The sequence below is a fragment of the Lepisma saccharinum genome, chromosome 4 (genome assembly GCF_977018435.1).
Source record: "Lepisma saccharinum chromosome 4, izLepSacc3.1, whole genome shotgun sequence".
In the NCBI taxonomy this organism is placed as follows: Eukaryota; Metazoa; Arthropoda; class Insecta; order Zygentoma; family Lepismatidae; genus Lepisma; species Lepisma saccharinum.
Genome location: NC_139232.1, coordinates 12,620,156 through 12,633,923, shown reverse-complemented (window position 1 = coordinate 12,633,923; position 13,768 = coordinate 12,620,156). Strand labels below are relative to the sequence as shown.

Sequence of the window (13,768 nt, the reverse complement as noted above, 5' to 3'; positions counted from 1 at the left end):
TGACAAAAGTAAATCTTTAATTCAGATCAATGTGATGTAGCCATTATTCTTTTTATTCTTAATTGCAAATTTTATTTAAATTATTTTACACTTTAATTGATCCACAATTATAACAGGAGGTAGAAAGAAGTAAACTTAGTTTTAAATTATTTTCAGAAGTATCAGTTATTGAAAATTATGTTCTAATTTTTGTTTATATAATATTTCAGACTCAGAAATTAGGATCTCAGTTTAAAGCATTTGTGATCTCACGAGTGGGCAATGCTTTACATTTTGAATCTAACCGATATGGATTCACGGTTACTTGGGATGATCAAGAAAATGCTAAGATTTGGGTAAGTCCTGATTCAGTTCATTGCAGTATTCCTTGCTGTTCTTGCATTAGTTCAATAACTGAGAAATCCAATTAGCTTAATTATTAAAGTGAAATTATTCTTGTCACTGTACTTTTACAATTATATGGAGATGAAAGAGATTGATTGATTGATTGATTTAGTTTATTTTACTTCACGTTTTGTGCCTCTTGGCTAATTTGCGAAGATGGGGATGAGTGATGAAATTGATGAATGGACATTCACAAACAACCAAGCCCAACCGGGATTCGAACCCGGGACCCTTGATATGAAAGAGAGAATGCTATTCCGCCCTGTGGTATTATTTTGCGCACTATTTGAGGCAAATAGGAGGGGACAAACATTGACAGCTAAAGGCACCTGCAGGGGGTGCACAGAGGAGCAACCCATAGCTAGGGGGCGGCAGGAGTCAGCCATGGGTGCCAAGTGATCTAAATGAAAAAATGTTGTAAAAGAGAGAATGCCATGGCGTCAATTGAAATTATTTGCTCCCTATTAATTTTTTTTTATATAAAACATATACTCACAAATCGTAAGTAGTTCATTTTATAGTATTTTTTAAGTACTTTTATTATATCATCATGAGTAAGTCACACACGCCTTAAACATGAGTATCTGTACATTTTATATGTACAAAAAGAATTATCTTCGGAATGCATTTATTATTCATTTTCTGCCATTCCAAAATACAGTTTGTGTGCTTGTTTTCCATTATTAGCTAATGTGAAATTGACGGTGTTAAAAAAATATTTCAAATCGTTTGTTCCAAACAAATGCTTTAGCACCGACTTCTACCCCCTTTTTGCATAATTTATGAGGATAACACTGTTCGGCAAAATTAAACTTTTTGTCGCTCCCATGAACCAAATTAGGTGATTCTTATAGATTTCGAGCTCCTGAGTTCGAATCCGCAACCCGTTTTTCTCCAAGACGTACCAGTTTTGAGGGAGGGGGTGGGGGAGGGTTTCAATTACCACGCAAAGGTGCTATTCTCCCCCCATATAAAATTGCATGCTATCATCAGAATTTCAATATAAAACAAGCAGATACAACTACATAAAGAGTAAAAGTTCAACATTTGCATGTCAATTGGTGTTCCTGCTCCTCTTGTAATTTGTACAGGGTGTCTCGCGTGTCGCATTCCAAAAGAAGTCGGCCAACTTATTCACACTCCATTTCCCACTGTAGCGCCTCTCCATGGTAGCTATTTGTTGATGAAACCTTTCACCGTGTCCATCGGAGACCTCACCCAAGCTGTACTGTTGAGGGAAGAAGTCCAAGTGACAATGCAGGAAATGTAACTTGAGGGACATATTAAATCCCATGGTACGAAATGAAGTAATTAACCTGCCCACAATGTCTTTGTAATTAGGTGACTTATGATTCCCGAGATAATTCTTCAGTCATGTAGTCAAATTTCAGTTGTTCCATAAGCGACGGAATGTCACTGCCATACACCAAATCACCATCCTTTGTAAAATTAGGAACTAGGCTCACCTCTCTTTTTCTGTACATCGATATATTCACATCTCGGTCAAGTAGATTCCATTGTTGAAGTCGTGATGCAAGCAACAGGGCCTTGGTCTTCGGAAGGTTTAAGTCTCTGATCAGATCATTCAGTTCTTCCTGACTTATCACATGTGGTTCCTTAGTGTCAGACACTGGAGCGTAAATTGGGATCTGAATGCGTACTCGAAGATTGTGCAACATCCTGACAAGTCGCAGGTTCTTCGTCGGATGAAACACTGCTCAGTGTGTATGAGTCTGGTGGTACGGGTACAGGCAGAACAACATCATGTGGGAGAGGTCTCCTCGCGGAATCCAAGTCAGGATACTGTATTTTATGCTTCGTGCCTTTTCAGAAACCTGTAATATTGGTCAGGCAGAAATAACAGTCTGCAACATGATCCCGGGGCTCACGCCAAACCATAGGTACGGCGAACGGTATCGATTTATGTGTACCTTTCAACCATCCTTTTAGAGAACGCGCACACGAGTTACAACTTTACACCCAAAGTACAGGTGGCACGCTGTCTTTAGGAACGGTGACAATGCCCTACTTTGCTCCTTGAAGACCACTTCCCCACATATGTAGCAGAATGAATCTACCGAGTTTTTGCAAGTTCGTGGCATGTTGGTTTAACACAAATGTCAATATTTCACACAGAAATATTTTTCCTTAACGATATAAACAGACACAGAGTAACGCGACTCTCTTACACCACGATCACCTCGGAAGTAAAATATCTGCTTCATGGGACAACGAGGTGGATGTCTTGGCACCTTTTTCCAGCCACATCCGGTTTGTCGTCTAGACAAGGGGGTGCCAACGAATGATCACAAGTGATTACGAATCCTTTTACCTTGAAGGAAGCCGAGGTGACAGTGTAGGAAGAGTGTAACGAAAATAAAACGTTGAACTCCAATGTACACAAATAAGCCTGTCACACATAGTTAAAAATTGTAAGATACCATTCATTTTAGAGCCAGTCACTTATGGCTCATGGGACATCGTGAAAATATTTCTTCCAGTAGTAATGTTAAAATGCAATATTATTCACATTTTTGTTTTGACATTTATCTGGAATTCTCAAAAAAATGTGTGTTGTGGCAGAATTCACTGTTTTTTTGGAGTGGATGGGGTGTATTTGGAATTTTCTTCTATTTGGGGGGGGGTTGTGGGGGCAGGGGAAAGAATGTTCCTAGGATATAGTAACAATTCTTGGATTGAGGTAAAAATACACAATTATGCATTCCAAGCATAAAAAATACAATTTCATTACAAAAATACAATTTTTCGTTAATTTTTTATGGAAAATGCCCCCTAAAAAACCGTACGTGCTGGAACTTTTTCAATGCGATATTCGTAATCAGCGACTCGAAATCTATAAGGTACACCCTTTCATCCTCGTGGGAGGATTTTCATGCCGATCAGTGTAATTACATCTTTGATACTACTACTACTACTACTACTACTACTACAACCACCACTATTAATAATAATAATAATAATAATAATAATAATGTCATTATTATTGTTGTTGTTGTTATTGATTGTTTTTATTATTATTATTGGTACATTTATCCTGGAACTTCCCCCTCCCCCCCAGATAGACCCACACTCAGGAAAATAATTACATTTGAACTGATATTTTCTGATACATGCGCTACTGGTATCATCAAGTCAACCTTAGAAATATATTATTATTTATTATTATTATTCTACTTAACACAAATAACTCTTTTTTCATTTCTGTAAGCTCTCACAATACGAACAGGTATATACAATTCACCAAAATTTCAATAACCCTTAAATAATAAGGGCGAGATAGTGAAAGAAGTAAAGATTTGTAGTTAGAATAAATTTCCCCAATTTCATATTTTTTTAAAAAATATGCCTTTTTAACATGATTTATCATTTTATCAGGACATTTATCATACAAAATTTAATTTTATAAATGTAGGTACAGCAATGAAAAGGAATATACAGCCTCGACAAAATCGCATTTCAGCTGGTTTTCACTGACAGTGTTGCCAGGTGAATAGAATTTTACACTCAAAAATCAAATTTCAGTGCAAAATTATGGCATATTATTTTTCATGTAAATGTGTGGCCAACATGTTGCCTGCGCCTGTTGACAAAATTTCAACCTGTTAAGGTGATGTGCCCCAAAAAAGGCACTTTTTCACTTAAGCCATATAATCCATTGCCTGTCCCAAACCCATCAAATGTTGCACAGGGCCCATATTCGTCGAAAATGACAGATTAACATGGCATCAATCTGCAGACTTCTAATTATCTTTCATACTATCTTATATATTTCACTCACTAAAAAGTACATTTTTGGAAAATTTTTAATGCTGCCTTCCGCCAATTATTAATTAATAGAATTTTCTGTTTGGAGTAATCTGATAATGTTAAGCATTGGAAAATATCTCAATGGATAAGGTTTTATAACTCATAAAACCCAGTGTAAATATATCTTAATGGCTTCATGTTACGAGCGATCAAAGTTTGGGTTGCGCAACTTTTGAAATACACTCTATTTTTGCACACTCTATTTTATTATAAGTATAAATGTAAATGGACTACTATTTTTAAGTGCTTATTTATTTCCCCAGGTAACTGGTAAACTCATAGGACAAGTTGATGGGTTATGTGGCTTCTTTTCTGGGGTGATGGAGGATGACCGGCAAAAGCCAGATGGGTCCCCTGCAAGATCAAATGATGACTTTGGCCAGAGCTGGTCTATTTTGGGTTATGAGGAATGTGACACCACAAAATGTGAACCTGCTGTACAAGCAGTTGCATATAAAATGTGCACTTCTGTTAGGTAAGATACATAGCTCTTTGAAATATATTTTATTCCCAAGAAATCAATTTAGTTCATTCAGTTTCTGGTTTTATGTTTATGTTTATGAAATCTTGATGTAAAATCATATTTCATAGCTGAAGCATGATGTTTGAAACATAAAAGATTAGCGTAGCTAGGGCATATGAATAGAGCCTGCAAATTTTCACCTTTTTAACTTGTTGTGTGCTGTTTTAAATTTTATAAGTGTAGTTTTATAAAGGTAAATGATGTGGTATATGATTAGTTGGAAATTAATTTAAATGCATAGGCATATTTTCAATGCGCTATATATATATATGCGCTATATATAGTGCATTGAAAATATGCTATATATATATATATATATAGCGCATTGAAAATATGCCTATGTATTTAAATTAATTTCCAAACTAATCATATACCACATCATTTACCTTTATAAAACTACACTTATAAAATTTAAAACAGCACACAACAAGTTAAAAAGGTGAAAATTTGCAGGCTCTATTCATATGCCCTAGCTACGCTAATCTTTTATGTTATATCTTTTTATCTTATATCTTTTATATATATATATATATATATATATATATATATATATATATATATATATATATATATATATATATATATATATATATATATATATATATATATATATGGATTTCTCTTTTCAGGAATAAACCATTTGATCAGTGTGGCAAGTTCTTAGATGTAGACAAGTTTATTGAACAATGTGTAGATGCAATGTGTTTGTGTTTACAACATGGAAAAACAGAAGATGAATGTCGTTGCGATTCCAGTCTTAATTTCATGATAGAATGCCAGAGATTAGAACCTAGCATGGATCTCTCATCTTGGAGAATAGATCATGATTGCCGTGAGTATAATCATTATGTTACATCAGGGACAATATTGATCAATATATAGATTGAATTTATTTATGAAATTATTTTATCATTTTTAAAATATATTAATATATATTAAATATATTAATATATATTAAATATATTAATATATATTAAATATATTAATATATATTAAATATATTAATATATATTAAATATATTAATATAAATAAAATTGTTTCTTTTCAAAAGAGCATCAAATAGTTAGCACGGACAATGCTAGATAGTTTACGGAATTCAGAGCATCTTTGCTCAAGCAAATAATGCTCAAACAGGCAAAATGAACAGTACACGTTCGAAGCCCAGTAGTACACATATGACTAGACCTCGGATTTTATGTTTTTAACCTATTTTTTTCCTTTACAGGTATGTAAGAAATAATAAGCTATGTCAGAGTTTTGTTTAAAAACACAACAACTGATGAAGTTTTATAGTGCCTAAAAAACCTATTTTGCTTGTTAGATCCTATTTTAGGTTTATGCACCTAAATCAAGCCTTTTTTAAAAAGTTTTTTATAGATTTATAAAGGTTCTATAGGATTTTTATGTCACACAGAGGCATTTGCTTTGTTTGATCACGAAAAAATCAATGACGAACGTGTGTGAAACATATTCTCTGTCGATTTCCCTTGCTCCAAGTCCATGGTGATTTTTCAAAGCTCTAAACAAAGTAAAATGTCTGGTGCCACTGTTACCTGTACAATACAAAGTGGTCTGATCTGTGTGGTCTTGCTCGCTTTCACATCACTTCGGTGCTTTGTGGCATTCACGCCTTGCAAACTAACATTTCAGCATTGAAGTATGCACCACTGACTATATTTTTATTGGAATATAATTTTCAGCAAATAAGATGATCCTCGAAGACAAAATTATGGATTTTGACTGTGGATAACATGAAAAAATATTTTTGCCTAACTATACGGTGAAGAGTGGATTTTAATAGCAAATTTCCAATGGTAAGTTCTTCCATCGCCATATAGTTAGGCAACACACATAATGTTATGCAAGATAGTGCGTATTTCAGGATATAGGTGTCCCATTTTCATTGCCGGCGACTATACTAATCAGCATTTTTCAGGAATTTTTAACTGTTTTAAGTTTCCTTGAACCTACTTCAGGATTTTTCGAGCCTAACTTAAGATTTTTAGGATTTTTATAACCTATTTTAAGTTTTTTAAACCTATTTTAGGGTTTTTAGAGCCTATTTTAGGGACCTAAAAGCACACTTTTTAGAACCTAAAAATCCGAGGTCTACATATGACTTTAATTTCTCTGTGGTAGTGGGCCCTCAAATATGGATCTTGAGGTGAAAGATGCAATGAAATTGAAACTTAAGTATACATAGTCATTATCTCCATGTTAAAATGTAGTTGTCTCTCTTACCAATACAGTGATATATGAAAATGAAACAGATGATTGTGGGCTGAAATTGACAGGATGGATATTTTATATACATGTGTCTACGATTATTGTGACATAAAAATGATATTCCATTGTAAATGCTCGAGCTTAGCATGCTTGAATGTGGGAGTCTCGAATGAGCGAAAGTGGTTCCATGCAGTACTGTATTAAATATCCATACCACCCAGGTTGAGCCATAATTTCTGTAACCCTTAAATAAATTTTGTCTGTGTATCATACAGTGGTGTTGCCACCAAAAGACAAGGCCCACCATGAAGTAGTCTTATGTCTTCCCCTTTACTTGCCAAAATAGCATTCATATGAATTTTTCAGTATCATTTATAGCAGAATCACGTACACAGGGGCAAAATATGTAAAGAGAAACAGAGAAATAGAAAAAATGAGAGATAAATGATGGGACAAAGAATGAGAGTGAGAAATAAACAAGAAAGAAAGTGATTGAAAGAAGTACAAAACAGAGAAATGAATAGAAAGAACATAGATAAACAGGAAAAATCAGAGAGAGAGAGAAATAAAGAAAGAGAAAAGGGGAAAGAAAGAAGGGAGAAAGAAGAGAAAGAATGAAAGATCAAAAGAAGGAGTATAAGGTAGAGAATCTTAGCAGCAATGACCAACAAATTGGGGCTCACCCAAAAATTTCATCCACTCTTCATCCCACACAAACAAAATTCTCCTCTAGGGATGCCACTGGTGCTGTGAGCTGTTTCTTCAGCTTCAAGTGTACATATTAACTAGGGCTGAGCCGATACTATGTTCTTTGAACTGCTATCGATGCTGATACAGATACTCTTTCCAATTCCCACCAATACCAATACTGATTCTTGAAAATTGTAATAATTAAAAGTTGTTCAAAATGTTGAATAAGCTTAGTGTGCAAGTATTCCATTCCAATTATATGCATCAAATTACGATGAGTTTTGCTTTAAAATATTCAAGATTTACATCAAAATGTTAAAAACATGTTATGGAACCACAAAGTCAAGTACATGTATTTCACACACAACTTCGAATTTGCATAAGTTATGCAAAAGTGTCATGCAGCATTTTTTGCATCATGTCAGAAAGGTATCGGCCAGTATCGGTAAATATATTCCAACCAATACTTTCTGATACCAATTCCACTGGTATAAACTGATACCAATATTAACTTCTCTTGTTTATATGCAAAGCATTATTCTCCATTATCCCAATGGTGTCATCGCCTTTCATTCGAGGAGCCTTGGGTTCAGTAACCTGTGGGGGCTCATAGTGGTTCTGATTCCACTTTAAAACTGTAGTTCTATTCCCAACCATAAGGTTGACTTGAGACAAACTTCAAAAAGTAATAACATTCCATTCCCAACAGCTGTGAAGTGTCCTCCTGGCCTCGTTTACAAAGATTGCTACCACCATCGCTGTGAACGAAGTTGTGATAACTTAATGGAAGATGACCCGTGTCCCGGAGACCCAAGTGTCTGTTTCCCAGGTTGTTATTGTCCAGATGGGTTTGTTCGAAAAGGTGATTCCTGTGTAGAACCTATTGGATGTCGAGATTGTAAGTATGTTAAAGATCTGGATATTTTCTTTTATTATATGTAATCATTGGATAATGGTATTAGTTGCATAATGTTGTATTTTTACTCTTTGAAATCATTTGATGTTTATAATAGCACTGAGTTGTAGAAATATTTCTTTTTTGTAATGGTGATTAGCAGAAAATTGCATTTTGAGTAATGTTCAAAATTACGTACTGAGCTAGAAAGTTAACTTCAAGTTTTGCAACAAATTATACCTTTAACACCAATTATTGTATGCCTATCATATTTATCATTTATTCCTTGAAGACTATTTTTCCAACATTGGTGTTATCTACCTCTAAATGAGTCATCTGAGATAATCAATTAATGGATACTTTAAAGCTTTCCTGTTGACAGAATTCAAACAGACATTTCCTGGTGATCAGCCAGGTGAGACTGTAGATTGTGTCTGACATTTTGAGAACTGAGTACCCTATTTAGGCACATCAGTGTTATCAGTATATTGGTGAAATCAGATATCTGTCTATAAATATATATTTGGGGAAGGATTCTCCCACTCTTAACCTGCGGGGGGGGGGGGGGGGGGGCAGAAAGAACACTGGCCTCTCTGAAACATCCACATACCCTCCCCATCCCAAATCCATGGCTTAGAATCAGGGTGGATAAAAATCATTATTGTTATTTAAAAAATCATTTTTGTTGATTTTTTAAATTTAAATCAGATACTTTTTATTTAAATCGATTTTTTAAATATTTTTTTTAAACACACTTAAAATTGCTTATGTGGTTTTTGCACCATACATATAGAATATAGATATACGTCTTTTATGGAAAGGTTTTTTCTAGTAAATGGCCCTGTAAATATTTGAACAGTTTGATTAAAGCAAAATAAAAAAAATATATGTAAATATACATTTTTCAGTTTCTGATACTGTACCTACTATGGAATGTTTGTTGATTGTGTTAATGAAACTATAATAATTCCAATAACTTTTCTTCCAGTGAAAATAAAACATTATGGATGTACTATAAAATTGTAACTTAAAATATTAACTTAAATATTTTTATAGTCTTTGTAGCTGGATTTTGGAGTTTTTTTAATGGTACTTTGAAAAATATCAGATGCCATGTTTATTTACAGTTTAATGATAATGACACATTAATTTTTTATGGTTTAACATGATTAGTATTTTGTACATTTTTCTACACAAAATGTTTGCTATTTTTGCCTATAAAAATTATAAAATTATTAAATTTTCAATCAAGAGAGAGGGCCTCCCCAATGGCGCAGTGGTAGCGTTGTTGCCTTGTAATCAAGGAGTCCTGGGTTCAATACCCGGTGGAGGCACATAGTGGTTTCGATTCCACTTTAAACTGTAGGTCCAGTCCCGATTAGTCTTAGAGCCTTCCCGATGGCGCAGTGGTAGTGTTGTCGCCTTGTAACCAAGGGTTCCGGGTTTGATACCTGGTGGATGTCCAAGTGTTTCGGATCCCACTTTAAACTGTAGGACCAGTCACGATTAACCTTACTGTGCATAAAGTGGACTTAAAACACCAACTCAACCAACCAACCGATTAGTCTTACTGTGCATAAAGTGGACTTAAAACACCAAATCAATCAATCAATCAAGACAATGTGTGTTTACATTTCATTTTGTATAAGGTTCACACCATCAGTACATGTATTTGATTTTCTTTCTTTTCCTTTCTTAGATCCTAATAAACACCATGAAATAATTACGAGATTAATGTACTTTCACCAAAAGTGATTCTGATATCTACAAAATACCTATGTACAGTCAGGGACACTTCTGGGTTGAAACAAACACATTGATTTTCAATGGAATCAGTACAACCCAGAAGTGTCTGTGACTGTACATTATTCTGTAAATTATTTAAAACAAGATTTATATCGTGATTTAAATCAACCTGATTTAAATCAATCCACTTTGCTTAGAATATACATGTATATACAAATTTGCCCCCTCCCCTCAGACACATCAGCGTGGCTACATCCCTGTCTCTCACAATAACCAGGTGTATCATATGTAGAAGTGGTAGTAATAGTTAGAGCCACATGGGTCAATCCATATGAAGTCATACAATATGGTTGCTTGACCATTTTTAAAAAAGTTTATTTTTTGTGTGGTGTGAGCCTCATATGTTGACAGTTCAGAACCACTGTTATTTTATTTTTACTATCACCGATTTGAAGATGGCGGGCATTCTTTTATCATGGCGCGCGTCATTTTCTCCATTCGTAAGCATCAGCGGCAACTTTTTTATCTCAGCTCTGGTAAGTCCTACGACAATTAGACAAAATCTGTGATGTTAAGCACATTATAGGCTACAATTATATTTCTGTGTAATTTTCTAAATATTATTTCTTCATAATGAATTTTAAGGTCAAAATTGTGTATTTTAATCGCTCAAAATGACATTTTCGGACATTTTTTGGGGGGGGTGAAGGCAGTTTGTTTGACACTTGAATTTTTTTGTGCAAGTACCTGTGTACCAATAGAGTATGTCAAAATTATTTGAAGCTTGAGACTTTAATATTTCTTTTTCTACAGGATCATAAACATGTACTTTTTGTTAAAAAATTCCAAGTTCAGGGTTAAATATCTCTGGTGGGCAGTTGTTTAAAAATCTGAAATTTGTACACAATACAGTACTCCATGATAAGTAACTTCAGTAAAAATTTTGAGTTTGAGATTTAATTGGTTTAAGAGATACATAACTCGTGAAAAATTCAATATTTTGTATTAAATATGGTATGCCTAATTTCATTTTTTAACATTTTATGTTAAAATTTTGCAAATTGTAATTTGGAATGTCAATGAACAACATTTCAATCCTGAAATGGATCTACAATAAAGTATATATACGAGGGCGTGCTGAAAAGTAAAGCATCTTATGTTTTTTTTATTTTCTTTGTTACTTTGTAAACGCATTTTGGATTTTGAGCAACCATACATTGCACTTATAAGACTTTCCAGCTTCTCCATTGAAGGTTTCAAACTTCTATCGCCAAGGGATGCTGAACTATTGCAAGGAAAATGGCAGCATGTAACCATGCAATGTCGGTGTAGCACCTGAAGTAGCGTGCCGTGATCAAGTTTCTAACCACAGAAAATGTGCTACAAATTGACATTCATCTGAGACTGAGGGCATTTTATGGGGATGAATGTATAGACATCAGTACTGTGCGATCTTGAGTTTATCATGCTCTTAAAGAAAACCCCCAGCTGAAGAAATCTCAGCTATGTGAGAGAATGGAGTGAAAGGCGGCGAACTGCAACTGATGGAGGTCATCGGAATCGTGTTCAGCTTGGGGTTTCTTTACAAACATGAAGAGCCCAAGATCGCACAGTACTGATGTCTACACATTCATCCCCATAAAATGTCTTCAGTCTCAGATGAATGTCAATTTGTAGCACATTTTCGGCGGTTAGAAACTCAATCACGGCACGCTACTTCAGGCAGTCCACCGACATTGCATGGTTACATGCTGCCATTTTCCTTGCAATAGTTCAGCATCCCTTGGCAATAGAAGTTTGAAACCTTCAATGGAGAAGCTGGAAAGTCTTATAAGTGCAATGTATGGTTGCTCAAAATCCAAAATGCGTTTACAAAGTAACAAAGAAAATAAAAAACATAGGATGCTTTACTTTTCAGCACGCCCTCGTATATATACTTCATTGTAGATCCATTTCAGGATTGAAATGTTGTTCATTGACATTCCAAATTACAATTTGCAAAATTTTAACATAAAATGTTAATAAAAAATGAAATTAGGCATACCATATTTAATACAAAATATTGAATTTTTCACGAGTTTTGTATCTCTTAAACCAATTAAATCTCAAACTCAAAATTTTTACTGAAGTTACTTATCATGGAGTACTGTATTGTGTACAAATTTCAGATTTTTAAACAACTGCCCACCAGAGAAATTTAACCCTGAACTTGGAATTTTTTAACAAAAAGTACATGTTTATGACCCTGTAGAAAAAGAAATATTAAAGTATCAAGCTTCAAATAATTTTGACATACTCTATTGGTATACAGGTACTTGCACAAAAAAATCAAGTGTCAAACAAACTGCCTTCACCCCCAAAAAAATGTCCGAAAATGTCATTTTGAGCGATTAAAATACACAATTTTGACCTTAAAATTCATTATGAAGAAATAATATTTAGAAAATTACACAGAAATATAATTGTAGCTTATAATGTGCTTAACATAACAGATTTTGTCTAATTGTCGTAGGACTTACCAGAGCTGAGATAAAAAGTTGCCGCTGATGCTTACGAATGGAGAAAATGACGGGCGCCATGATAAAAGAATGCCCACCATCTTCAAATCGGTGATAGTAAAAATAAAATAACAGTGGTTCTGAACTGTCAACATATGAGGTTCACCCCACACAAAAAATAAACTTTTTTAAAAATGGTCAAGCAACCATGTTGTATGACTTCATATGGATTGACCCACATATTAACCTGAAATTTGATTTAAAAACTATACTTATTACCAGTGCTCGAAAAAGCAGAAAATTTGGGGTTAGGGGACAAAGAGCAAGGAATAAGTTACTGATTCTATGAAATGTTCTCAATGTTGATGAAAAAATTATTTGCTAACTTACGCTGTACTGCAATTTGAACTTAGAATCTTCAAAATTTCATACATGCAAACTTAAAAAAAATGGCAATATTACTGCAAAAGATCACAGTCGCCAGGCTGAAATTTTTAGTTGCCATGGTGAGCTGGCAACTGGGATTTTTCAAGCCCTGCTTATTACACAGAATAAACACTTTTCTTCTAATGGAACATTTATGTAGTTATCAGACTATTAAGTTTATTCCTGTGTACATGAGCCAATTTTTGCTTCTCAAATATGTACAACAGAATTAATCGATTTTCCGTGAATTGCATAAATCACAGGATAATTCAGAAACTGTCACATCGTAAAATAAACTCTAAATTTTGTGTTTATAAGTATATTTCACATTTTGCTGTTCATTTCGCATCATTTTGTGACATATCATTGGTAGGAAAATGCACCTCATACCTTTGAAAAACATGAAAAATGAACATTATAATGTGCTATTTCACATTTCGTGTTTGTCAAAAATGAAATATGCCTGTAATAGTGCATGAAGAGAAAACAGATGGTGTAAAAATATAAATATGATAGTGATAGTGTACATTCATATACAGGGTATACACAAA

General features: G+C 34.1%; 1 protein-coding gene across 1 annotated transcript in view; it reads left to right on the top strand.

Annotated features, from left to right (window-relative positions):
* Hml (hemolectin) overlaps positions 1-13,768 on the top strand; it is a 271,917-nt gene that overhangs the window by 212,201 nt on the left and 45,948 nt on the right. The window contains exons 71-74 of the mRNA XM_083120321.1: positions 210-335; positions 4,476-4,687; positions 5,365-5,567; positions 8,362-8,550. Of these exons, the coding sequence (XP_082976447.1) occupies positions 210-335; positions 4,476-4,687; positions 5,365-5,567; positions 8,362-8,550 (730 nt within the window). The remainder of the gene's footprint in view (positions 1-209; positions 336-4,475; positions 4,688-5,364; positions 5,568-8,361; positions 8,551-13,768) is intronic.